General features: G+C 35.7%; 4 protein-coding genes and 1 pseudogene across 4 annotated transcripts; all 5 read left to right on the top strand.

The window, feature by feature from the left end:
• Nucleotides 1-3,492: 3,492 nt before the first annotated feature.
• On the top strand, nucleotides 3,493-5,527 carry LOC133860868 (B3 domain-containing transcription factor VRN1-like). Its single transcript, XM_062296506.1, has 3 exons — nucleotides 3,493-3,624; nucleotides 4,682-5,197; nucleotides 5,282-5,527. Exons 1-3 carry the CDS (start codon nucleotides 3,493-3,495, stop codon nucleotides 5,525-5,527), a joined length of 894 nt encoding a protein of 297 aa, XP_062152490.1.
• Nucleotides 5,528-8,247: 2,720 nt separating this feature from the next.
• On the top strand, nucleotides 8,248-9,549 carry LOC133860859 (aspartic proteinase CDR1-like). Its single transcript, XM_062296494.1, has one exon. It carries the CDS (start codon nucleotides 8,248-8,250, stop codon nucleotides 9,547-9,549), a length of 1,302 nt encoding a protein of 433 aa, XP_062152478.1.
• A 982-nt stretch (nucleotides 9,550-10,531) lies between these two features.
• On the top strand, nucleotides 10,532-12,852 carry LOC133860849 (B3 domain-containing transcription factor VRN1-like; annotated as a pseudogene).
• Nucleotides 12,853-14,675: 1,823 nt separating this feature from the next.
• Nucleotides 14,676-15,989, top strand: LOC133860841 (aspartic proteinase CDR1-like). Its single transcript, XM_062296471.1, has one exon. It carries the CDS (start codon nucleotides 14,676-14,678, stop codon nucleotides 15,987-15,989), a length of 1,314 nt encoding a protein of 437 aa, XP_062152455.1.
• Nucleotides 15,990-16,530: 541 nt separating this feature from the next.
• On the top strand, nucleotides 16,531-19,604 carry LOC133853599 (uncharacterized). Its single transcript, XM_062289614.1, has 6 exons — nucleotides 16,531-16,718; nucleotides 16,811-17,023; nucleotides 17,146-17,312; nucleotides 18,793-18,874; nucleotides 18,998-19,066; nucleotides 19,345-19,604. The coding sequence occupies exons 1-6, from the start codon at nucleotides 16,599-16,601 to the stop codon at nucleotides 19,513-19,515; spliced, it is 822 nt and encodes a 273-aa protein (XP_062145598.1). The 5' UTR covers nucleotides 16,531-16,598; the 3' UTR covers nucleotides 19,516-19,604.
• The last annotated feature ends 6,287 nt before the right edge of the window (nucleotides 19,605-25,891 follow it).

Raw genomic sequence — 25,891 nt, 5'->3', positions numbered from 1 at the left:
ACCCAACTACTTATCCAGCCAGATGGGTCTTATAAGTGGTCTCTCACAATCACTTATCCAAATTCTCTTAAATTTAGACAAATAATTATAATTTATAGGCAATCCTAATCCATAAAAAAGAGTCATTTTCTACCGGTCTTGAATACTATATATATCTTACTGATTTCTGCAGAGTTCGTGAACCATTTGGTACCAAATTTATTGAAAGTCCGAAATTACTTTGAAGAACATTAATTGACAGTGAATTGATGCGTCCTACCATAGGATAATAATATACTAATATAGTGAGAACTGGTTAACAACTAATGTGATCAACGGACTATTCAATTTCGAGAAGCACAATTAAAAAAAAAAAGAAGCTAGGGATCATATGTTATTATAGACAAAAATCATCCAAACTAGTTGAATGCCTTTTGAGGTCCTTTTAGTGCATTGCCGAACGAGAAATACTATATGTACCAATTTTTTTTTACAAATGGAGCTTTACAAACTGATGTGGTATTCTACATAAGACGAAAATGCCATTTAAATTCAAAAAAAAGCTACAGCCCAAGAAATGCCGATTCCGTCGATCTACCTGAATCCAGCAACGTCGAAAAACTCCGGACAGCACTTCCGCCGGTCATCCAGCCACGACCCCGACCCCTCGACGATCGGCGACCCTCCGACAGAGATGGCAACATGGAATCCGGCCGGTCTCTTGTTTCTCTCTCTCTTTTTCTGTTGAACGGTGGATTCTTTTTTAGAAATCCGGTCGGATCTCTCAAACCCATGCCGGTGTGCGTGGGTTTCTGGCCGAAAGTCCACACACACATTGGCATAGGTTGGTGGGTCGGAATGCGACAGCGACATAGAATCCGGCCAGTCTCTGGTTCTCTCTTTCTTTTTCTGTTGCACGGTGGATTCTTTTTGAGAGATCCGACTGGATCTCTCAAACCCATGCCGGTGTGCGTGGGTTGGTGGGTTGGCGTGGGTCGGGTTTCCGACGGTGTTGGAAGCTCGTCGGTGGTCGGGGTTGGTTTTAACGGGGAAGGACAGGGCATTTTTGTCTATTAATTTAAAATTATTTGACCATCAACCTGATGTAGAGCCATATGACTTCACGTCAATTTGTAAGTTTCTTATTGTAATATAGCATTTTTTTTTCCCGAACTGGGCATGACTTGAAAATATGATAGAAAACGTGCCACGCCAAGGAAAAAGCACAAGAAGAGCATGCGACCTGCCTTTTATTTATTTATTTATATTTTTCATTCTTTGGTTTACTTAAATTACTTTGCTAGATCCCAAAGAGAAATAGGCTATTTAGACTTTATTAATATCCTGGTCGTCATCGCTGTCATCATTCTGAATTAATTGGATATTGACATTAGCGCACCATCTTCATCATTATTAATTATATTTGATATTACAATTGGTTTTGAACAAAGTTGAGATAATTCTTACGATCTAATCTCTACAAAAAGTGGTATGTATTTTTTAACGTGCGAGAAACGAGTAATATATATTATAAAAATGATTCATGTCTTTTTAAAATTGATGTGATTTTTAAAATTATCATTAAATCAAAATTTAATAATAATTTACTACACATCTAATAATAATTTTAAAAATTACATCAATTTTAAAAAGACTCGTGTAAGAAAATTCAAAGAAGACACGAGCCGTCTTATAGCCATTGGACTGGCACATAATGATAATTCTTCCTTTAGCAATGGAATGCATAGGATCTCTCCATTTTATGGCCATTGGACCGACACATGATGATAGTTTTTCATGTTTTTTGATTTTTGTTTTTGGATAAAAAGCCAACCTGAGTGAGTGATTACCTCATGTGCGCAAGTAAAGCCCCGCCAGCTCAAATTAAATCATCGCATAATCTTTTGTTTTTCCGAAAGTTTGTTTTAACTAATTAATTACTCAATTGCTTCATATTTCAATTAGTTTTAGAGTTCCTTGGCGATTACCAAATTTTAATTAATATAACAATTAATTTCTGTTAGGACTTATTACCCTTCATAGAAACTATATGAAGTTTTGTTGTTTATTTTTTATTTTTGGACTTACAGGTCATACAAAAATGTAAAACTGAGCGATTTTTTTTGCTGTTTTATTGTTTTTTTTTTTTAAAAAAAAAAGTAAGATTTTTTTATTCATTTTTTTAAATTTGGTTGTAGAGAATTTGCAATTCTTTTCTTTTTGTCAAGGAGTTATTTGACATATTATAAATAGGCTAAAAAAGAGAGGGTGGTTCTCATTTACTCCTTGAATTCTTTTGTTACATTAGATGTTATCTAACAAATACCAGTGGGTTTTATACTTAATAGTTTGCTTTGAGTTTGGGCTGAAGCGAGCTCAGGCCCAAATCTCATGTCTAAGGTTACCTATACTAGGCCCAAGAACAATACGTCCAATTCACATGGATTGGATCGGCTTCAGAAAGAGTTGACAGAAGAAGAAGAAGAAGAAGAAGAGTAGATCTCTCGATCCTCGATTTTGATTTCTTCCATGATTAATATCCATTGATTTTTTTTTATTTGTTTAGTGTGATTGAAAATTTTGGTCAGATCAAAAAACATTTTCGATTGATCAGAAAACTTTCTTGTAAAATGTGTAAAATAGTTTTAATTTTTTTTTTTAAATTTTCGTAAACAATTTTTTGAGTTTGAACTTCTCTTTTTTGTACACATTTTTTGCTGCCGTTGGAGGTTGCCGATGAAAGTCATTGAAAGCCATTGTCCACCGATCGTCGGTTGTTTTTCACTGTCGTCCTTGTCGCTGATTTTTTGTACGAACAAACACCGACAAATTTTTTAACTGAAAATATTTTTCAACAACAAAAATTATTTTACATTTAAACAAACGGAGCCTATAAAGGCGGAATTTAAAATCAATTCATTATCAAGTAGCTAAAAGCGATTGACCGCCACCTTCAACTTATTCTTAATTTATCTCAAGATAAGGACAAGATTTGTAACTCTTAGTTTTTCTCTACCTCAAAATAGAGAACCATAAAATTGATTGGATACCTAATCTAAATAAATATATGAAACGTACCACCTATATATATAATCAATAAAGGATTTCTATCTTATGATGGATACAAGATACTGCAGATGCGACTGAATTTTACTATTTCATCCCAAATTCAATCCTAACAATTATCCATGATAAAAATGAAATTATTTTTACAGAAATCAAGATTTGTTGTATTTTTATATTATTTTTCCTCCATAAAATTGTATGTTTACCAGCTAAAAATCAGTTTATTTTATATCCTATATGCATGCATAGTCTGCATAGAACTCGGCAAACCCAAAACAGACCCTTCGGCTTCTCCTTCCAGAATGGCTCTTCGTTTTTCCCCCACTCCCTCCATGCATTGAAAGACCCTTATTCTCCTTCTCCCTCCAACACGGCTCGTCGTTTTCCCCCTCTCCCTCCACACTCTATAAATCACACATCCTCTCAGATACGGTATTCATTATCCCAATGCATTGCTCGACAGACGGAGTGGTGCCGAACCGGAGCTTTGAGCGCCGGCCGTCGAGTTCTATGGCGGGTAGGAGACCCTCGCACTTCTTCAAGATTATACTCCCCTCTACCATGGACGACAAGAAACTGGTAATGCCTTCTCCCTACCTTGCTTGCTTTCTGCTTGTACTTCTTTGAGGTTTCATTTCTTTGTAGTATTCTAGGTGCCGTTGCATGCAGTTAACTATTGATGGGGTACGTCGTTGCTTAGTTCTTGTTTGTTTTAGCACTTGCAAATAGAGAGAAACGGGTCTTTTGTTTGTTTCAATTTACGACACATTTTTTGTCTGTTCAAACATGATGGAAATAGATTATTTTGTTTATCTAAATTAATTAACTATATAGGAAATACATTTAACCATTTAATCAATATTTTAACATATGCTAGGTGCAAAATAAACCACCTCTGGAATTTATGAAGTATCATGCGTGGGAGGTGTAATTTCTTAAATCTCAATCATTGGTTTAATTTTAAATTAAATGAATCAGATTTTATTTTTTCAATATTTATCTTATTTTATTATATGTCACGAATTTCAGAGCACTTGCTATAAATGAGAGATATTGATATAACAAAATTCGAATAATTTAATTTAAAATTTTTACATATGTACTATTAATATATATATTAGAAATGGAAGAGGCACAATTTGGGTGCAAAGCTTTTTGGAAGTTTCATTCTTTATTTATTTTGGAGAGTAGGTCCTGCAACAGAATGAAGAATCATATAGAGATGAGAGAAAGTTTAGTTTTTTTAAAGTTTAGGAATGAATAAATTAGTGATCTTCTATATATAAAGGATCACTTACAATATTCTTTAAAATAAAGGATGAAAAAAAAACATCTGATGGAAAAGGATTAAAGCATCCTTGGATCGATGCTCTTACATTGCATAATGGTTAACGACAGGGATGTAAAGTGAGCCAAGGATTTAATGACTAATCGTCTCTACCAATAAATAAAAAATAATAAAGAAACTTTAATTGGTGAAATTGTTTAGAGTTTATAATTGACAATTCAAATGTTTTGCTTAATCATTTAAATAATTATAGATTGATATGTCATGAGTTTGCTAGAAAACTTGTAGTACTTTGATTACACAATATTGTAATTGAGACAATATATAAACTCACTTTGGTGGCTGCAGAGGATCCCTGCAAAGTTTGTAAGGGAATTTGGGGATGAACTGTCTGATGTTGCTACACTCACTGTTCCCAATAATGGTCATTTTTGGCAAGTGGGATTGGAGAAAGCCAACAAGGAGATTTGGTTTCAAAATGGTTGGCAGGATTTTATGGAATCCCATTCTATTCTTTACGGCTACTTTTTAGTCTTCAGGTATGAAGAAAGTTCAAAATTCCATGTTCTTGTATTTGATAATACTGCAACTGAGATTCAGTATACATGGAGCAAGAAGCGTAAATTGGAAGATAAGGTGGACATAATGGAATCAGATGATGCAAAAAGATCATCAAGGCGTGACAAGTTGAAAGAAAATGAAATGTCTAACTCAGATGAGTTTTCCGGCGGAAAACATGAAGAAAACAGAGCCATGGTGTCCAGAGGAAGAGAGAGAGCAGTCCAAGCAGCCAAAATGTTGAAGCCTACAAGTCCTTCGTTCATGTCCATCTTGCCATGTCATATACGGGAACAACGTCGTTTGGTGAGCCTAGCTAGCTTTCTAATTATTCTACTTGATGAGATAATGTTTTCCAAATATTAATTTCAATCCTTATTTCTTGTGCAGTATGTGCCAGTTAGATTTGCTAAAAAGCATCTTATTGGGCGGCCGTTTGTCTCGCTTCAGACTTGTGATGGAAAACAATGGCATGCCCGGTGCTCTCACTTTTCACGTTCATCATATTATATCACGAATGGATGGGAAGAGTTTAGAAGGGACAATAATTTAGAAGAAGGAGACGTGTGTGTCTTTGAGCTGATCAAGATGAATCCTGTTGTGCTTTACGTCTCGATATTTCACGTGTCTGTCTGATTTTTGGTGTCTGGTCTTACCTTGAGATTGGCTGAAGGGTGCCTAAGCTTTTGAGGTATGACTGGATTTTGTGGGTACTAGTCATTGCTACGGAGTAGCAGTTGCCAACAGTTACGCTAGCTTTTGTATTATTATGAACTTTATTAGATGTAATGACTCTTGATATTTATATGGATTCAATCCGACGTTTGGATAAAGTTAATTGGATGTTACTCTTTTTAAAAGGCAGTGAAAAAGTTTGTTCAAGGCTTATAAAGCCCACAATCCAGACATGCCTTAACAATGTTGGACTCTTAACATGCCTCATCACGTGTTACACTATTGTCCAAACATGTGTTCAACGAGAGAAAATGCTCAATATTGTTCAAAACCCTGAAGCTCTGATACTATGATAAAGTTTATTGAGCATTACTCTTCCACAAAAGATATCTTAAAAAAAGAGGTTTGATCAAAACTTATAAAACCTACAACCCAGATATACATTGACGATGTAACACTTTTCAACTTCGAAAAGATAAAGCCATAATTAGTTAAAAGATATTAATTAGTTCTTTATCATAATTTTAAGGCGAGTTTCCCCCCCCCCCCCCCCCCCCCCCCTTTTTTTAAAGAAAAATATCAAGCAACTTTTTTTCTTCTCATTTCCTATATTTCTTTTTGTTATTTCTTATGAACTAATAGTATATATGCACCATGCAATTGTGTTCACGCAGTACTATATATATGTCTTACGTACATCATGATGTTAATATGTGTCACGGGCAGGTGATCCGATGTTAAATGTGGGAAGTCCAACAAGTACTATATGATCATATGTGTCATTCATGGGGTATTCAAGTTTTATTTTGTTTTATTTTATTTTTTTGAATATCATTCATTAATCAAGAAATTAGAGCAGTTTGCTCTAAAAAAACCAATATCACAAATACACGTAGATATTCGAGTTTTATAAGTTGAGTTAGGAAAAAAAATATTGGTTTATCTTGAAATTTGTATAGTATTTGGTGAAAGAGGAATGTTATAATTCATTTTAGTGTTCTTCTGGTAATTATCTGGAATAATATAGATGTAATAAAAAAAATTAAAAAATTGCATTCATGTACATCTAGAAGGACATAGATGTAATTTTTTATTACATTTATGTCATTCCAGATGGACATCAAAAGAACACTAGAAGGAACTAGGGGTGTACAAACGGTTATAACTGACAGTTATTGGCTAAAACCGCTAATCGCTAATCGCTAACTGCTAACCGCTTATGTGGTTATTGCATTTTACCAACTGCAACCGCTAACCGCTTAGGCGGAAGCGATTAGTTTTATAATTGTTGGTTAGTGGTTATTGAGGAGATAACCGGCGGTTATATAACCGCTTTTCAATTTGGGTTTTAGGCCGATTTTAGATCGGTTTTGGCCACTTTTAGGCCGGTCTTAGTGCATGTTTTAAATCCAAAATTCAAAATAGTAACAAATCCAAATCCTAATACAATTACAAATCTAAAACATAACGAGTAATGCTAGATACCATACCCGTGCCCTTCTTGTGTCCATTTAAAAATGAGGTGGCTTTTAAAATCACCGTTGAGCTTGTGGTTGATCAAAATTGAATTTTGATCACATAGTGATTTTAAAAGCCACATCATGTTTAGAGGGATACAAGAATGACATAGGTATGACATTTAGAATTACTCAAACATAACAAATCCAAAAAACTAAATACAAACAAATCTAAAACCTAAACATTACAAATCCAAAATTATTTTTTTAATATATATATAAAAGCGGTTGGCGGTTGGCAGTTATTAACCGCTTTTCTTAAATCCTATAACTGCTAACCACCTCCGCCTAGGCGGTTAGAAGTTATTTATAATCGTTTTTGAAAGCGGTTATATGGTTATGTGATTAACGGTTATAAGCGGTTATAACCGTTTCGTTTATACACCCTTAAAAGGAACTCTAGCATTCCTCTTAGAGAAAGATTAATAAAAATAGGATTGAGTCACTTGACTAAATCCTCACATTTTGAATTTTTTTTAAAACATGGCATCCGAAAATAGAAGGTCCTCAAACTCTCTTATTGGTTATATTGATTTGAATACATCATAGATTGGTTTTTTTTGTTTCTTTTTTTTTTTTTTTTTCAAAAAATGAAAAGAAAACAAAAGAGAGGAAATAGGAGGGACCATAAGACTAATTCGATATGTACATCAAGTGTTCATAAAAAACTAAGGTGGCTTTTAAAATTACCTCAAAATACGATTTTAAAAGCTACCTCGTTTTTTAATGGATACTTGATGAACACTTAACGTACATGTAGAAATGCTCGGCTCCATAATAGATTATAAGGACCTATATTTGTAATGGAATTTCAATAATTTGAAAATAGATAGTCAACTACTAATTAACCACAGATAAATATTGAATCAATGTAATTGATCGTTGTAATATTATAATTAAGTATTTTCTCCTCATTGATAGTCAATATATATATTCCTTAATTTACTCAGATATGAAAACTGATGGTTGTCATCTCTTGGTTTACTCCAAAGGATAAGCATATCTTGAATATTTAGTATGTGGAAACTAAATTATACTAAATATGGCAAGTGAATCACATTTTGTATTCTCTATATTTGGCAACCAACGTAAACCTACGACCTTATATGTAGTAGATTTATGTGAGAAATTATTTCAGAATTAGGGCCGGGTAAACTGATCATCATGGCAGGCAGTAATGTAATCAGCTTTCAATCACGCTTTGTTGTTGCCTTTATTATATGTAGTTATTTTGTAGGGTTTTTGGCTACATCGGCTAGTAATGGTGGGTTTACCGTTGAGTTAATCCGACGAGATTCTGTTAAATCTCCCTTTTACGATGCTAACAAAACTCCTGCAGAGCATTTGAACACATTTTATCCACGTCGACTGGCGAATGCAAACTCTCCCGAAACAATAGTAAGAGCATACAAAGGTCAGCATCTCATAAAGCTCTCCATCGGAACACCACCTGCAGACATCTATGGCATTGCCGATACTGGCAGTGACCTTATTTGGACACAATGTTCACCTTGTGAAGGTTGCTACAAACAGATTTATCCCATGTTCAATCCTGACAAGTCCTCAACATATAGTGACATTTCCTGTGACTCCGATCAATGTCATGCACTAGACACCAAATGTACTCCTGAGAAGACTTGCCAATATGTTTACGGGTATGGAGACAGTTCCACAACCCGAGGTTTTTTGGCCAAAGAAACTGTCACCATGACATCCACGACAGGGCAAAAAGTCACAGCAAACGTTGTTTTCGGGTGCGGTCACAACAATACCGGTACTTTCAATGACCATGAAACGGGGATCATTGGCTTAGGAGGAGGGGTTATGTCGTTTGCTTCTCAAATGGCTACCGCCTTTGGCAGCAAGAAGTTCTCCCATTGCTTTTCACCATTCGGCACCGATCCTAACATTCCAAGCAAGGTAAGTTTTGGCAGCGGTAGTGAAGTTTCAGGCGCCGGTGTGGTTTCAACACCTTTAATAGATAGAGACCCTACATTATATTTTGTGACACTAAAAGGAATTAGCGTTGGAGTTAAGTATTTGTCGTATGACCCTTCTGGTGCAGTTTCCGAGGGAAACATGTTTCTCGATTCAGGAACTCCGCCAATGCTTTTGCCAAAAGAGTTTCACGAACGCTTGGAGGCAGAAGTGAAGAAGCAGATTACAATGGCTGCCGTTACGGATGACCCGGATTTGGGGACACAGCTTTGCTATAAAAGTGAAAAGAATCTGGACGGACCAATATTGACACTGCATTTCGAAGGTGCCGACGTGAAGCTAACGCCCGAAAATTTCTTCATCCCACCGCCGAAAGCTGGGTTTTTCTGCTTTGCGGTGCAGAATAATGGGCCTGCTGAGGGTGGAATGGGAATAATCGGAAACTTTGCTCAAGCTAATTACTTGATCGGTTATGATAAGGAAAAAATGACGCTCTCATTCAAGCAAACTGATTGCACCAAAAACTAACAAGTTTTTGCATGTCAGCTTCACGTGACATGTCATACAGTAGATAAATAAAATTAAGAGGCCTAGGCCTATTTTATTTTTCATTTATTAATTTGCCTTATGTAATACGTTACGTATGCTAATGTATTATGATTTTTTATTTTTTTGAAAAATAATCGAAACAGAAGAAAAGGAGGAATAACGACATTATCAGAATTGACGGCTGATTAGGTGCAGAATTGACACATATATCCTACTTTATTTAGTCTAGCTATATATGGAAGAATATATTGTATATAGGTATATAATAATTAATAAGCTTTATTTCTTACCATATGTTTTAAGATTTTTTGCTCACCATTTATTGTCTGCCACCATCCCCGCAAAGCTTTGCCAGAGGGAGAGCTGCAAACAGTTCCACAACTCCAAAATCAAGTTCCCGTTGGCGTTCAAGAAGGTTAGGCCACCAACCAGGAAGCTGACCACTTACAAAGCAACGAGACCCAACTTGTTCATGTAACTTTGCCATTTGAGGAATGAACTCTGAAGTGTTAAGACTAGTCTATTTTTGAATCATTTTAGTACGTAGAGACCTTCCTACCAGTGAGTGATTGTTTAAGAGTTGGAGTTTATGTTAGATAGAGTCCATTGAGCCTTAGTATTTTTCTACAAAAGGAAGAAATTTGCTTAAAGCTTACATATATACTATTAATATCTTAGAAATGGAAGAGGCTCAATTGGGGTACGGAGCAAAGCTTTTTGGAAGTTTCATTCTTTATTTATTTTGGAGAATAGGTCCTGCAGAATGAAGAATCATAGAGATATGAGAGAAAGTTTAGTTCTTTTAATGAATAAATTAGGAGTTAAAGGATGAACATTGAACAGTGTTGACCCTTAATATATAAAGGATCACTTACCATATTCCTTAAAATAAAGGATGAAAAAAAAAATCTGATGGAAAAGGATTAAAAGCATCCTTGGATGCTCTTATATACATTGCATAATGGTTAACGACAGGGAGGTAAAGTGAGACAAGGATTTAATGACTAGTCTTGTCTACCAATAAATAAACAATAATAAACAAACATTAATTGGTGAAATGGTTTAGAGAGTTTATAATTTAAATTTTTTGTTTAATCATTTAAATAATTAATTATAGACTAAAAATTTGTAGTAAAAATTGTAATATCTCTAACAACAATATTATTTCATTGTTATCTAACAAAAGTTATGAGACCTTCAGTGGTACAACCATACAAGTATGCTGCTTCTCACACGTTTCATTTTAATAGAACTGCCTTGCCAATTGATATATTTAGGTAATTTTTACTTGGCTAAAAATTTTATAAAAGGGGAGAAACCGGAAGCCAAATCGACCTTAAAAAAGTTAAATTGAAGTGATTTTTTTTTTTTTTTTTTTTTTGCCTCAGTACTTATTTAATTTACAATTTTGATGATTATAAGCCATACATTTATCTGTATCACATGTTTCCTTACTTTGATTACACATTATAATTGAGACAATATAAACCCACTTTGGTTGCTGCAGAGGATCCCTGAAAAGTTTGTAAGGGAATTTGGAGATGAAATGTCTGATGTTGCTACACTCACCATTCCCAATAATGTGGTAAAGCATTTTCAAAATAATATGTATATATATTTATTTTGTGCATGTCTTGGAAATGTTTTGAAATGAAAATGTTAAAGAACATTAAATGGTAGTTCCATGTGAAAAAAAGAGAAAGTACAGTTGGTATTTATAAGGTTCAATACATTATAAGCATTTAAAGTAATGTTTGGGTGTATGCACTTACGTGTACACTCTAATATTCGCACTGGACGCACATGCTTGTGCTTGTGGCAGTGGACTGTAGGGCGCTTTGATGGCGCATTTGGCATCGAAGCTCGGAGCGATCTAATCATGACCTTTCAATTTTGGATGGTTATGATCAATCGATTTGGTGGTTTGATTTAAACCATATGATGCTTTTTAGGTAGATCCAATTGGATTTATTGGACTATCACTAAAATAAACTATAAGGTCAAATCACATTTGATCCAACGGTTGAGATTAATTAATAAAGATCTAATGATTATTATTAAATAATCATTGATAGCAGTTTATGACTGTTACTGAAGCAGTTATGGATAGTTGGATTAGCAGTTATCAACATAATACAGAAGTAACTACTGTCCTGTTATTTAATAAAAAGAATATAAAATTTCTTTGATCTTCAATATTTTTTCTGATACCTTATGTATTTTTAAATTAAAAAGTCTTTGTTTGTCTCTTGTTATAATATAAAAATTTGAAAGTGTTTGGGTTTAATTTTCGTTTTTGCAAAACGCAATTAAACAAAGAGAGGATTTTAGGCTCCATTGTATCCTAGAAAAATATTTGATGTAACCCTTTACATACCTTTTTGGTGGGGGCAAATAATTCCTTAAGGAAAACGACGTTGTATCGCGCCTTAGAAGCATTTAGTTTTTCTGCTTTCTTTTACTTTTTTTTTTCAACATAATGGTCATATTTTGCGAGAGGAATTGGAGAAAGCCAACAATTAAGGAGATTTGGTTTCAAAATGGTTGGCAGGATTTTATGGAATCCCATTCTATTCTTTACGGCTACTTTTTAGTCTTCAGATATGAAGGAAGTTCAAAATTCCATGTTCTTGTATTTAATAATACTGCAACTGAGATTCAGTATTCATGGAGCAAGAAGCGTAAATTGGAAGATGAGGTGGCCGGACATCATGTAATCAGATGATGCAAAAAGATCATCAAGGCGTGACAAGTTGAAAGAAAATGAGATGTCTAACTCAGATGAGTTGTCCAGCGGAAAACATGAAGAAAACAGAGCCATGGTGTCCAGATAGAGGAAGAGAGAGAGCAGTCCAAGCAGCCAAAATTAATGTTGAAGCCTACAAGTCCTTGGTTCATGGCCATCTTGCGCCCATATCATATATACGAGAACAACGTCGTTTGGTGAGCCTAGCTAGCTTTCTAATTCTACTTGATGAGATCGATCTCATGTTTTCCAAATATTAATTTCAATCCTTATTAGTTGTGCAGTATGTGCCTGTTAGATTTGCTAAAAAGCATCTTGTTGGGCGGCCGTTTGTCTCGCTTCATACCTGTGACGGAAAACAATGGCATGCCCGGTGCTCTCACTTTTGTGCTTCACGTTCATCATGTTATATCACGGATGGATGGAATGAGTTTAGAAGGGACAATAATTTAGAAGAAGGAGACGTGCGTGTCTTTGAGCTGATCGAGAGGAATCCTGTTGTGCTTTATGTCTCAATATTTCACGTGTCTGGTTGATTTTTGGTGTCTGTCTTACCTTGAGATTGGCTGCAGGCCTAAGCTTTTGAGGCATGACTGGATTTTGTGGGGACTAGTCATAGGTACGTACTAGCAGTCTTTTGTATTATTATGAACTGTATTAGATGCAATGCCTCTTGATATTTATATGGATTGAACCTGACTTTTTGATAAAGTTTATTACGCTTTATCATCTGTTTGGATTTGTGATTTTAAAATATGTGATTTGAAAAAAGTGAGTTTTAAAAACGCAGTTAAGTATTTGACAAAATGGTAGTTTAACGTTTAAAAATCGCAAATTAACCTTTAAAATTTTACGTTTTTAAAAAAGCACAATCTTACTTGCGATTTGAAAAAGCAGATTTTCTGTATTTTTAAATCGCAATTTTTAAAAACGCAGTTCCTAAAACGATTTATGTTCTGCGATTTTGTTTAAAATCGCACTTATTATCTATGAAATCGGAATCTCAAACACACTCTTACTCTTCCACAAAAGATTTTTTAAGGGAAGTGGTTTGTTCAAGGCTTATAAAGCCCACAATGCAGACATACCTTGGCAACGCGAGACTCTTAACACGTTCTCTCACGTGTGACACTATTGTCCAAACACGTGAACAACGGGATGGAAGACTCAACATTATCTAAGGCCTTGAAGTTCTGATACCATAATAAAGTCTATTGAGCCTTACTCTTCCACAAAAGGCATCCTAAGGAAAGAGGTTTACTCTTCTTCATGACTTGGCAATGTGAGACTTTTAACACTTTTCAACTTCGAAAAGATTAACGCCACAATTAGTTAAAAGATATTAATTAGTTATTCAATGGTAATTTTAAGGCTGAGTTTTCCCTTTTTCTTAAGAAAAATATGAAGGAACTTTTTGTCTTCTTCTTTCCTATATTACTTTTTGTTATTTCTTATGAATTAATATTATATATGCGTGCACTATGCAATTGTGTTCACGGATTATATATATGTCTTACATCATGATGTTAATATGTGTCACGGGCAGGCGATCCGATGTATGTGGGAAGTCCAACAACTACTATATGATCATATGTGTCATTCACGGGGTATTCAAGTTTTATTTCATTTTATTTTTTTTAATAAAATTTTGAATCTCATTCATTAATCAAGAAATTAGGGCTGTTTGTTCTAAAGAAATAATATCACATTTTTATTTTTTATTATTTTTATTTTATTTAAACATGGCATCCGGAAACAGAAGGCTCCTCAAATGGAGGAGAGCCACTCCCTAGCTTATTGGTTATATATATATATATATATATATACTACCCTTGTTGCTTATATTGATTTGAATACATCATTGATTTTTTTTTTTTAAAAAAAAATAAATAAATAAATGTGGCGTACGTGCTCCTATATAAAAATGAGAGGAAATAGTCAAATAGGAGGCCCCATATAGATAGTAAGGACCTATATTTGGAATGGAATTTCAATAATTTGAAAATAGATAGTCAACTATTAAATTACCAAACAGATAAATATTGAATCAATTTAATTGATCGTTGTAATATCAGTATTTTTCTCGTAATTAATAGTCAATTCCATATATAATTTACTCAGATATGAAAAAAACTGATGGTTGTCATCGATCTCTTGGTTTACTCCTAATGATAAACATGCATCTTGAATATTTAGTATGTGGAAACTAAATTATACTAAATATGCAAAGTGAACCACATTTTGTGTTCTCTATATTTGGCAACCAACGTAAACCTACGACCTTAATTATATATAGTATAGATTTATCATTTATGTGAGAAATTATTTCAGAATTAGAGTAAACTGACCAATATCGATCATGGAAGGCAGTAATGTAATCAGCTTTCAATCACGCTTTGTTGTTGCGTTTATTCTATGCAGTTATTTTGTAGGATTTTTGGCCACATCGGCTAGTAATATTGGTGGGTTCACCGTTGAGTTAATCCGACGAGACTCTGTTAAATCTCCCTTCTACGATGCTAAAAAAACTCCTGCAGAGCACTTGAACACATTTTTTCCACGTCGATTGGCGAACGTCGATGCAAATTCCCCCGAAACAATAGTAAGAGCATACAAAGGTCAGCATCTCATAAAGCTCTCCATCGGAACTCCACCTGCAGACATTTATGGCATTGCCGATACTGGCAGTGACCTTATTTGGACACAATGTTCACCTTGTGAAGGCTGCTACAACCAGATTTATCCCATGTTCAATCCTGACAAGTCCTCAACATACAGTGACATTTCCTGTGACTCCGATCAATGTCATGAACTAGACACCAAATGTACTCCTGAGAAGACTTGCCAATATGTTTACGGGTATGGAGACAGTTCCACAACCCGAGGTTTTTTGGCCAAAGAAACTGTCACCTTGACATCCACAACAGGGCAAAAAGTCTCCACAGATGTTGTTTTCGGGTGTGGTCACAACAATACCGGTACTTTCAATGACCATGAGACGGGAATCATTGGCTTAGGAGGAGGGGTTATGTCGTTTGCTTCTCAATTGGCTACAACCTTTGGCAGCAAGAAGTTCTCCCATTGCTTTTCGCCATTCGGCACTGATCCTGACATTCCAAGCAAGGTAAGTTTTGGCAGCAGCAGCGAAGTTTCAGGCGCCGGTGTGGTTTCAACACCTTTAATAGAAAAAGGAGACACCACATTATATTTTGTGACACTAAAAGGAATTAGCGTTGGAGATAAATATTTGTCGTGGGACCCTTCTGGTGCGGTTTCTGAGGGAAACGTGTTTCTCGATTCAGGAACTCCGCCTATGCTTTTGTCAAAAGATCTTCACGATCGCTTGGAGGCAGAAGTGAAGAACCAGATTACGTTGGATCCCGTTACGGACGACCCGGATTTGGGGACACAGCTTTGCTATAAAAGTGAAAAGAATTTGGACGGACCAATATTGACAATGCATTTTGAAGGTGCCGACGTGAAGCTAACGCCCGAAAATTTCTTCATCCCACCGCCAAAAGCTGGGTTTTTCTGCCTTGCAGTGCAGAATTATGGGGCTGCTGAGAGTGGATTTGGAATAATCGGAAACTTTGCTCAAGCTAATTACTTGATCGGTTATGATAAGGAAAAAATGACGCTCTCATTCAAGCAGACTGATTGCACCAAAAACTAACAAATTTTTGTCACGTCACGTGACATACAATAGATCAATAAAATTAAGAGGCCTATTTTATTTTTCGTTTATTAATTTGCCTTGCGTAATACGTTACATATACCGATGTATTATGATTTTTTATTTTTCTGAAAAATAATTGAAATAGAAAAAGAACAAAAAAAAAAAAAAAAAAAAGAAAAAAAAAAAGAGGAATAAGACTCTTTGATCGAAGGCCCTGATACAATTATGAAATAAATAATATGATTCAATTCAATTAATTAAATTAACATTAATAGTTAGAATATATGCATGATTTTGACATGCTTTGTAAAAGAAAAAAAAAAAAGGAATTTGAAGAAGAAAAAAAATTATTTGACAACGCAATTTAGTCGTAATTTCATAATTTTTGAAAGGGTTGGAGAGAGAGGAATAGGATGTGGAGAAATCGTGGATCCTAGTACGTTTACGAATCCCTCATAATTTGTGGCTGGGCAGTGAAGATCGCGTGTGGCTCTCTTGCTCTGTCCATCTCCCACTGCCCATCAAAGGTTATCTATTCGTTCCCTTCCCTTCTATCCTTTCTTTGCTTTTCTCTCTCTCTCTCTCTCTCTCTCTGTGGTACCAAGTATGTCATCGGCTGTGGTTGCAGGTTCTTCCTCCTCTTGCACTGCCACCTTTACCAGGAACCACGCCATCTCAGCTTCTTCAACAGCAGCCGCAAAACCATTCATACCATCGAAATGCCAGGTATTATTTCTACTAGCAAAATCAACTTTCCTAAATCTCAGTTCTCAATTAACCCATTAACAAAAAAGCGTTTACACTCGTTCTCCCTCCAGAAATCCACCTTCCAAGGCCTCTCACTTCAAGAAGCCAAAAGGGGTGTCTCGGATTCCTTCATATCTGAGAATAGAAGCAGTTTCACCAATGTAAGAAGAGGGCTTCAGATCACAGCAAGAACTGCTGGGGCTTCAAAGACCATTGAGGCTGAGGTTGACAAGCCACTGGGCCTCACTTTGGGCCAAAAGCCTGGAGGCGTTGTTACCATAACTGTGAGTTCCATCAGCTTTCTATGTTATTAGTTACGCCCAAAAAAGGTAGAATAATGTTGTTTTATTTACTTTTTTTTTTTTGGCTGAATTTGAGGTTGCTCATGGCAACTCATTTGATTTAGGCTGTAGATGGGGGTGGAAATGCAGCAAAAGCAGGACTAAAGGCAGGCGACCAGGTTCTTTACACTAGCAGTTTCTTTGGAGATGAGCTATGGCCGGCTGATAAGCTGGGATTTACAAAAACTGCCATCCAAGCAAAGCCAGACTCTATCTACTTCGTTGTTAGCAGGTTTACTTTGCTCAATTTTGTTTATATCCTCTTCTTCAATTTATGTTATTTGCGCAATGTTGGTGAAAAGTATATGGAGGATAGATGTAAGGGGTTATTTTTAAAGCATTGACGATGATTGAGGCATAGGCAATTAGGCTTAGCAGTGCAATCGACAATTTATCTGAAGCTGCCTAAAAATGCTAGACTACGTTTGTTTAAAAAAGCTTTTGAATTATTTAATTTTAAATGCCAACTGCTAGTATCTGTAATCTCAATAACAGAATTTGAGAGATATTTTTCAAACCTCATAGTTCTAATGATCAAGGCCATAATTCGTACACGTGCAAAGATAGATATATGACAGATTATATAAGAGATGTCTCTTCATGGTTATTTTATATATACATGACTACCATAATCACATTGGACTAATGAAGATATAGAATCTTAAACCTTCTATTGTATTAAAGTAAGAAATGCTGTTCTAATGTTTTTTACCCTTTAAATGTTAAGGTTAATTAGAATGGAAGGACTAAAGTTCCATGTATGTAGGGCAATCAAGTAAATAGAATTTTAGAATTCCAATCTCAAACAAATCTGATTGAGTATCAGTGTGACAGTAAATTCTGTGACTCCAACATGATCAATATTTGAAGTTTGATATATGCTTTTGTAGACGTGCATCAGCAGCCCTGTTATAGCCTGTCTCAAGTGGGGGGGCTTAACTCTTTGTCCAGAATTGCAGCTGATCTAATGTAAATAATTCTTTCATTTACCAGTCAAAATTGCTATGAAGCCTTATATCTGTGAGACAGACTAATGGATCTTTTAAGAATATAGCAAGAATTTCCTATCATAAATTCCTTGGACACTATTTATCTGGACCTTGAAGCAATAATCTTCAAAGATTGTCAACATGCCAGAAATTAGAATCCCACGATGTGGTAACATCATCAAGAAGCAATAAATTTTACTTTGAAATGCCTCCAAAGATGATAATGTGATTGGAAAGTGCAAAGCCTAACATACTCAATCCATTATATAATACTTCTGTCCTGTATTCCTCCAAAGATGATAATGTGATAGGAAAGGGTTAAACTGCATTATTACAGATTCCTATTGTAAGTTATCCCGCAATCTGCCAATGAAAGTAAGTTCTATTATACATGCAATCTTGGTTTCCCATTCACTATCACATTGTGCATGGGAGTTTGTTTAATGTTTCTACTCTGTTTTGGATCTTCATCTTTCTTTGGGTCAAATTAAAGAAACTTGCAAGTATGCTCTGCATAATGGCCCTTTACATTCCCCTTTGTGCAATTTGGAAGAATCTAATCAGAGAATATTTGATATTGTAGAAAAAAATATAAGAATTAATATTGACCTATAATAAAAAGAAAATCCATAAGCGATCTGATGATGTTGAATTTGTATTTTTTTTTTTCTTTTCTTTAGATTTTTTTTAAAATTATGGACCATTTATCCATCTGTGATACAGAGGAGCTGAAGTAGATGTTAAGCGACTACCAAAGCGTCCAGCTCCTCCTCGCTTTGGAAGGAAATTAACCGATACTCAAAAGGCAAGCAACATTTTGGCATAATAAGCTTCAATTTCCTAATAATTTTTTATTTGTCTTGTGGATTCAAGATAATATCTTAACGGCTTTTTGCACCCAGTTATTAAAATGAGCACCTTCTTGCAGGCTAGAGCTACTCACATATGCCTTGACTGTGGATTCATATACTTTTTACAGAAACCTTTTGATGAGCAGGTAAGCTTAGTTCCTATATTGCATTATTCTTCATAATTCCTGTTAAGACCAGGAGGAATCACTCTCAGCTTGAGCACCTTTTAGCATCACAGGACTGCCTTTTGTTGTTGTTCTTTTCTCGTTTTTTTTTTTTTTTTTTTTTTTTTTTTTATCTTCTGTCAATTGCAGAGAGTTCTTCAATATACATTAATGCTTTGTGATCCCTTTGGTCGGTCATTGATATCTTCTTAGTAGGTGATGACTTATTGAGAAATTTGGACCTTTTTTTTCTTCTGCAGCCGGATGCATATGTATGCCCTCAATGTAGAGCACCAAAAAAGAGGTTTGCACAGTATGATGCGAACACCGGAAAAGCTGTTGGTGGAGGGTTGCCTCCAATTGGGGTCATCATTGGACTGGTGGCCGGTATTGGTGGAGTTGGAGCCCTGCTTGTTTATGGTCTTCAATGATTCTTCTTACTGACTTACTGTTGCATTCAGATTTATGGATCCTTTGTCCTTCTCTCCAAATTAATCTGCCTGGTTTACATGACCTTAAATTCCCAAGTTTGTCTTTGGTATTCACTATCTCAGGAGTTCTATTCTTGGAGCCTTTGTGTGTTGTTCAATGGTGTAAATTTGAAAATGATCTGCTTCAAGTAAAAGAAGCTCCAGGAGCAACCTTTGCGACCAATAGAATTACTCTCAAGTGCATATATATATATATATATATATAGAGAGAGAGAGAGAGAGAGAGAGAGGGGTTCTTTTGCTCAATATTGTGTGAATTCGGGATTTACTTGTCGCTATTTAAATTATATCTAGCATTAGCCTTCCACGCATCATAACAGTCATTTCAGCTCTAGTTCTCCACATAATATCTTAAATTTGTTACTGTGTTTGATATGGCTTATTCATGCCCTTAACCCCTTTATAGTAAGGTTTGCGTGTCCTGTGAGACCTCAGGTCAGGTGCAATTTTGGTGCCCTAAAATACACATAGCAAGCCATACGCTAGTTGCCCAATCGGGCCTGGCCCTGGGTGATCCACCCAGTGGCGGAGCCAACATTGACAATTTGGGGGGGACCAAATCGAAAGAAAAAAAAATTTAAGGGGTCTAAAACTAAAAAAATAAAAAAAAAATAAAAAAAAAATAAAAAAAAAATTGAGGGATAAAATTTATTATTATTATTATTATTTTTAGAAAAATCTAGGGCTTGGTGGGGGCCTAGGCCCCCCTAGCCCCCGAATAGATCCGCCATTGGATCCACCCAACAAATGATGCAAGCAAGGGTGACCCCACTCACTTGTGCTTACACTGGTTACAATAGCTTTTAAATCCAGGATAGTACTGACACACACATCACTTTGGCCACAAGGTCAATTTTATATAACTGGTATGATATGCCACATATTCTTTTCACAAACATTTCTCAACATTTTATGATAGTGGCCATGACACACATTTAGTGGTGTTGTTTGGCAAATACATGTACAGAACATAGTAGTGGGTTGTTAATTTTGAAATTAGTAAAAAGTGATGATGTGATATAAAGTAAAAATAATTTGTATGGAAAAGTAAAAAGTTTTGTATTATAGTGAATTTTTTTATTTGAATAATAATAAAAAATTATTGATGTGATATAAAAAGTGAAAAAAGTGAGAATGTTTTGATGTTGATTGTTATTGAAAAATGTAAAAAAGTGAGGAAAATAATGAGAATAGTGCTATGCACTACTCTGTTGTTCCGTTCCTGTCCTTGGCAAACAAGGCCAATGATTCATATTGTTATATGTGTGTAAATCAAGAAGTAATAGACATACAATGATTCATTTGTAAAGTTCATATCATCATACTTATAAAATTAGGGCTCATATCATTACATTAAAAATGTTCAGAACATTATAAAATGTATAGTTCATATCAAGCTATACATGTTTGAAAATCTCAGTTTATAAGTCTGCGTGAGAATTTATTCACCAAGCTCGTAGAAATCCACAAGGTAGTCATTTTAGTACTAGTCAACTCCCTTGCCTGCAAGGTGATCTACCATTAGTCTCACTTCTAGATCAAACTCCTAACTTAAAATCTAAATGGTAGACTTTTAGTATTGTGCAAGAACAAATTGTTATGACGATGTAGGAACTGTTACGATAGTCACACCATTAGGACAACTATCCACTGTTAACTCAAACACTAAAGTCTCAAGCTTTATCCCAAAAATCAATTCTTTCAGACCAAAAATCTCTTTAACAACGCTCCAAAAATCACAAAAATATACATCTCAACACCTTTAACAAATCCACACAAAACTTAACTACACACACCTTTAACAATTAGAGTTCTACTATTGAACAGTAAGAAACTCGAAATAGAACATATGATCCCCACACAAACACACAAGGAACGAAATATAAATGAGAGATAGGTTAAGGAAATAGGTATGTGGCTTACCCATAAAAAGATTTGAGCTCAATCCCTCTAGAAATCCATTCTTCCTCTTCCTTTCTCTCTTTGGAGGGTAGGGAACACACTAAATGGTGCCCTAGGGCTCATAATGGGGGTTTTAAAGACCCTCAAACACATCTGTGCAATGTTGACCTTATCTGAGTCGCATATGCACATACACAAATACACTCATCATGGAAACACGACATTAAGAACGAAATATAAATGAGATAGGCTAAGGAAATAGGTATGTGGCTTACCCACTAGAAGATTTGAGCTCAAACCCTTAAGAAATCCCCTCTTCCTCTTCCTTTCTCTCTCTGGAGGGTGGGGAATGCACCAAATGGTTCCCTGGGGCTTATAATGGGGGTTTTAAAGACCCTCAAACGTCTGTGCAGTCTTGGCCTTATTTGAGTCGCATGTAGACTGTCACCATTCAGATGGTTTTTCAATTCGTCTGAACATTTGCTGATGTGGACCGTTCGGAAAATGACTGAACGTCTTTCCTATTTTTTTGTTACTTACCGTTTGTACGGTTTTTGCTGGGAATTACTCCTGAGTATTTTAAATCTCATTTTTTCCCCTTCTCAACATCCAACAAAATCAATTGCACTTCCATATAACACCACAACAAACTTAAATCTTTAAACCAACACAACCACAAGACTTCAAAAACAAACAATATCACATACACTTTTCTTTCCAACTTGAAACCTCAAACTCACCTTTACACACACTCACAACTTCACACAATCTTCCAACCAATTAAGATATGTTAGTTTTGTGATTGGTTGCATTCTGTTGGACAAAATCACTTCTATGTAATAATGCTTATCATACAGGGATGCTGTTTTATTCAAAGTCGACACTTCAGTTATGAGCTTCAAGAAAACTCTGTGCAGAATTCAAAACAATTAGTTCAGTTCCATTGCATCCGTCCGGACGACGTGGTATTCCGTCCGAACGCTCATCTGTCAACCATCATCCGACTAGAAGACGAGAACTTTCTGTCCAGACCTTCCATCTATGTCTAGAAGCTTCGAACTGTTCTCGGTTACATCTGTCCGGACGTCTTAGCAACACGTCCGGATACCTTTTAGTGTTCGACAAGTAAAACAGATTTCTTTCCAAAACATAGATATGGGAAGATAGCTGCAACCGTCCGGACGATGTAGTGTTCTCGTCCGGACACTATCCTTGATAAGGCAAGTCGTGCAGAAGACGTTCAACCGTTCGGACGTCAGATTTCATGGTCCGGGCGCTCAGGCCTTAATATGGAAATTGCGTGCGGCAGAAGTACAACTGTCCGGACGCTAAGGCAACACTGTCCGGACGTGGCCCTATTTAGGAAAGAATTTCAGCGAATTTGGAAAGTCGGTTGCACAGTTGTCCGTCCGGGAGCCCTCAATTACTCTCCGGAAGCCGCATAGAGAAAACCGAATCAGTGTAGATTTAGGTCTTCTGTAGCCTATAAATAGAGGCCTCTAGGCATGTAAATTGTAAGAATTTGGTAGTGCTTAGAGAGAATATTTTAAGAGTTATTGGCTTAATCCGTCTACTCTCTAGCCGTTGCCAAGTGCCGTTGCTGTGTTCGTGTGAAGTCTATCTTAGGAGTTGGCCCTAAAGTAAAAGATTCCATTGAAGACCCCTTCAAATAGGTGACTTGGTTGGGAGGCGTTCGTGTTGGGTTACACGTCAGAGTTCAAGGTACAAACACTGCATAAGGTTATGTGAGTGCTACTACTTTGTAACTAGCTTTGTCTTTTGAATAGTGGATATCCTGGGTTTGGTTGCCCCAGAGTAGTTTTTCTCTTAATTGAGTTTCTACTTTGTCAACAAAATATTTGTGTCATTTAAATTTCACAGTTTAAATATTTTGTTGCACACTATCACACACTTGGTAAATTAGAAGTCATCTCTATTTTTCAAGATCAACATAAAGTTTCTCATCAGGTTTTCCTCTTCTTTAATACTCTCATTTTCTTTTCTTCCTTTCTCTCTCTCTTCTTTTCCACATAATCTTTCAAAAATCAAAACCTACTCTAAGATTCACTATTGGACTTGGGTACTGTTCATTTGGTTCGAACTAGATTGAATTTTGTTAATTATGTCATATACATTAATGTGCACTTCGCAGGGTCGCATCGGTGTCACATCTCACCTAACCCCACACTCTTCCTGCAATGTCAAGATGTCATTTTTCGTTTGAATGAAATCACTATTCATTGATCTTGCCCGTTTGTGTTCCTGCAAAAAATTTAGTTGATGTTAATTTTGTTCAAACCAAACCAATTTGGTTCGACCCATGTAACGCCCTAGTGGAATTAACTAACTAGTAGTTCATTTCATGGTTCGTCTCCCAGTCTTATTCTATGAAGAATAAGACCACATGGATCTTATTCTCTTTGAAGAGAGTCTACAGCGGAAGACTTTCAATTATAACATAAAGATAGATGTTAAAATCCACAATCAAAATAAGAACTACCAGAGCAATAATACAGCCTCATAAAAATAGATAAGTCTCCAAATGTTACGGTCAAAGTGCCAGTTACAAACCAAGTCTAAAACCCATAGTAAACATAAAGAGACAAGGCCTAGTCAGATGGATGATCTCAATCATGCTATGACGGAGATCCCCATCTTCGTACCACATAAACTTCAACCAAACCGGATCCAACTTCTTAAAGATAACCTGAATCAGGTCCTCCAAGCGAACCATCTTCCTCTTCGGGATCAACATCTAAAAAACTAGCTATGAAAATACACTTGTTTCATAGGTGGGAAAGATACAAGCGTAAGTCTACGACATAGTGAGCATAAATACACATGATGCACATGTTATCATATTGTGAACTTAGAAGATATAAGCCGTATGCAGCAATGTACAATTATAATTCCTTATTTCACAAAATCGTCGTGGGTGCAATATAGATATAATATATGTTGCAATAAGTAAGTCATGCCATAGTTCAACTACATATAGTATACCCATGATATTAACCCCTTCTCGGCAGGGTTGGTGCTGTCCTAAGTGACCTATAATACAACACCGATGCCCCAAATATTGTACACATACCGTCATATACTAGTAGCTCGACCTAGTCCGACTTCGGGTGGCCCACACTACTAGGAAAGTCGTAACCGTGACCTTCATTCATAAATAGTACGTTAGTCGCAAAACAATCATTGGATCCAAGGCCCATCATAACATAATCATAAATCTCTTTGACTATAGGGTTAACCTGTATAATAGTAAGCTCATGGTCGTATTTCATGTGAGTTGTAAACATGCATATTTGGTACACAAAATAATCATGCTATGCAGGAAAAAATAATAACAAGTATCCATGTGAGTTTTTATTAACTTGCGTCGTATGATGCTTCCACAAAACCCACATGAGGTTCCTCAACTTTGAATTCTAAGAGAATACCTAAATTAGTTTTAAACCCAAGCTAAACAAACCTTAAACCTCAAAATGATCAAAATGGGCTTACTGCCCGAGGGTCGAAAGTTCGGATAGAAATGTCAAACGTTCGACCTCAACATCAAACGTTTGTCCAACTAGCAGAGATATTGCCTAAACAATATGTATGCAACATAATAACTCTACCAATAACAAATTAGGCTATGAAGGTTACCTCCTTTGGGTGACACACACACACACACAAAGCTGAGCAAAAAAGGGTGGAAGTAGGATAAGTTGAGCAAAAAAGGGTGGAAGTAGGCTGAAGGGGCTTTGGGGTGGGGTATTTATAGGCTTGAAGGTTTGAAGATAAGGATGAACTGCTCTTAGACAATTCTGCCAGACATCGAATGTTTGTTCACTTTTGTCGAACATTCGGTGTACTGTATCACCAAGTGGGTTTAGGTTTTGTTTTGACACAAAGCTTGTTGCCTAAACAATAACATACATCAGAACATCGAACGTTCGTGACGTAAGCTTCGAACGTTCGGTGCACTATCTTATCGAACGTTCAGTCAGGTCAAAAAATCAAAAATTACCTCATTAACCAACCCTAATCTCTCATTAACATTAATTAAGGTTTTACTTAACCCTAATTAAAAGTTGGGGTATTACACCTCAAATACTTTAATCTTGATTTTTTTTTTTTTAAGTTAGATTTCAACTCCTAGAGCCTAACCATGCACAACCTAAAACTTATCGAGACACATCTTTAATCAATATTTTTTTATTCATAATTTATTATTTATTTCGGTCTCTAATTGTCCCAGGTATTAATAGTGGGCATGATACCAAACAAAACTGATAAATCTACACAAAATTGTCATTTTTCACTTGTTGGTCTAGTAGTGGTCGGCAACAAAATTAACATTTCTCTCATAAGGGTCCTTGACTCAACCAACCCCATGCCATTTTTTTATGGCAGGTTGGAGGTA

The sequence above is a fragment of the Alnus glutinosa genome, chromosome 1 (assembly GCF_958979055.1).
Source record: "Alnus glutinosa chromosome 1, dhAlnGlut1.1, whole genome shotgun sequence".
NCBI classification, from domain to species: domain Eukaryota; kingdom Viridiplantae; phylum Streptophyta; class Magnoliopsida; order Fagales; family Betulaceae; genus Alnus; species Alnus glutinosa.
The sequence above is the reverse complement of the archived record's forward strand: the minus strand, read 5'-3'. Positions and strand labels throughout refer to the sequence as shown.

Bases quoted from the DNA above. Each gene is read 5' to 3' on its own strand.
- LOC133860868 (XM_062296506.1), top strand. From the start codon at position 3,493: ATGCATTGCTCGACAGACGGAGTGGTGCCGAACCGGAGCTTTGAGCGC. The intron at 3,625-4,681 runs GTAATGCCTTCT...TGGTGGCTGCAG, and splicing joins CCATGGACGACAAGAAACTG to AGGATCCCTGCAAAGTTTGT. The intron at 5,198-5,281 runs GTGAGCCTAGCT...TTTCTTGTGCAG, and splicing joins TACGGGAACAACGTCGTTTG to TATGTGCCAGTTAGATTTGC.
- LOC133853599 (XM_062289614.1), top strand. From the start codon at position 16,599: ATGTCATCGGCTGTGGTTGCAGGTTCTTCCTCCTCTTGCACTGCCACC. The intron at 17,024-17,145 runs GTGAGTTCCATC...CATTTGATTTAG, and splicing joins GAGGCGTTGTTACCATAACT to GCTGTAGATGGGGGTGGAAA. The intron at 19,067-19,344 runs GTAAGCTTAGTT...TTTCTTCTGCAG, and splicing joins AGAAACCTTTTGATGAGCAG to CCGGATGCATATGTATGCCC.
- LOC133860859 (XM_062296494.1), top strand. From the start codon at position 8,248: ATGGCAGGCAGTAATGTAATCAGCTTTCAATCACGCTTTGTTGTTGCC.
- LOC133860841 (XM_062296471.1), top strand. From the start codon at position 14,676: ATGGAAGGCAGTAATGTAATCAGCTTTCAATCACGCTTTGTTGTTGCG.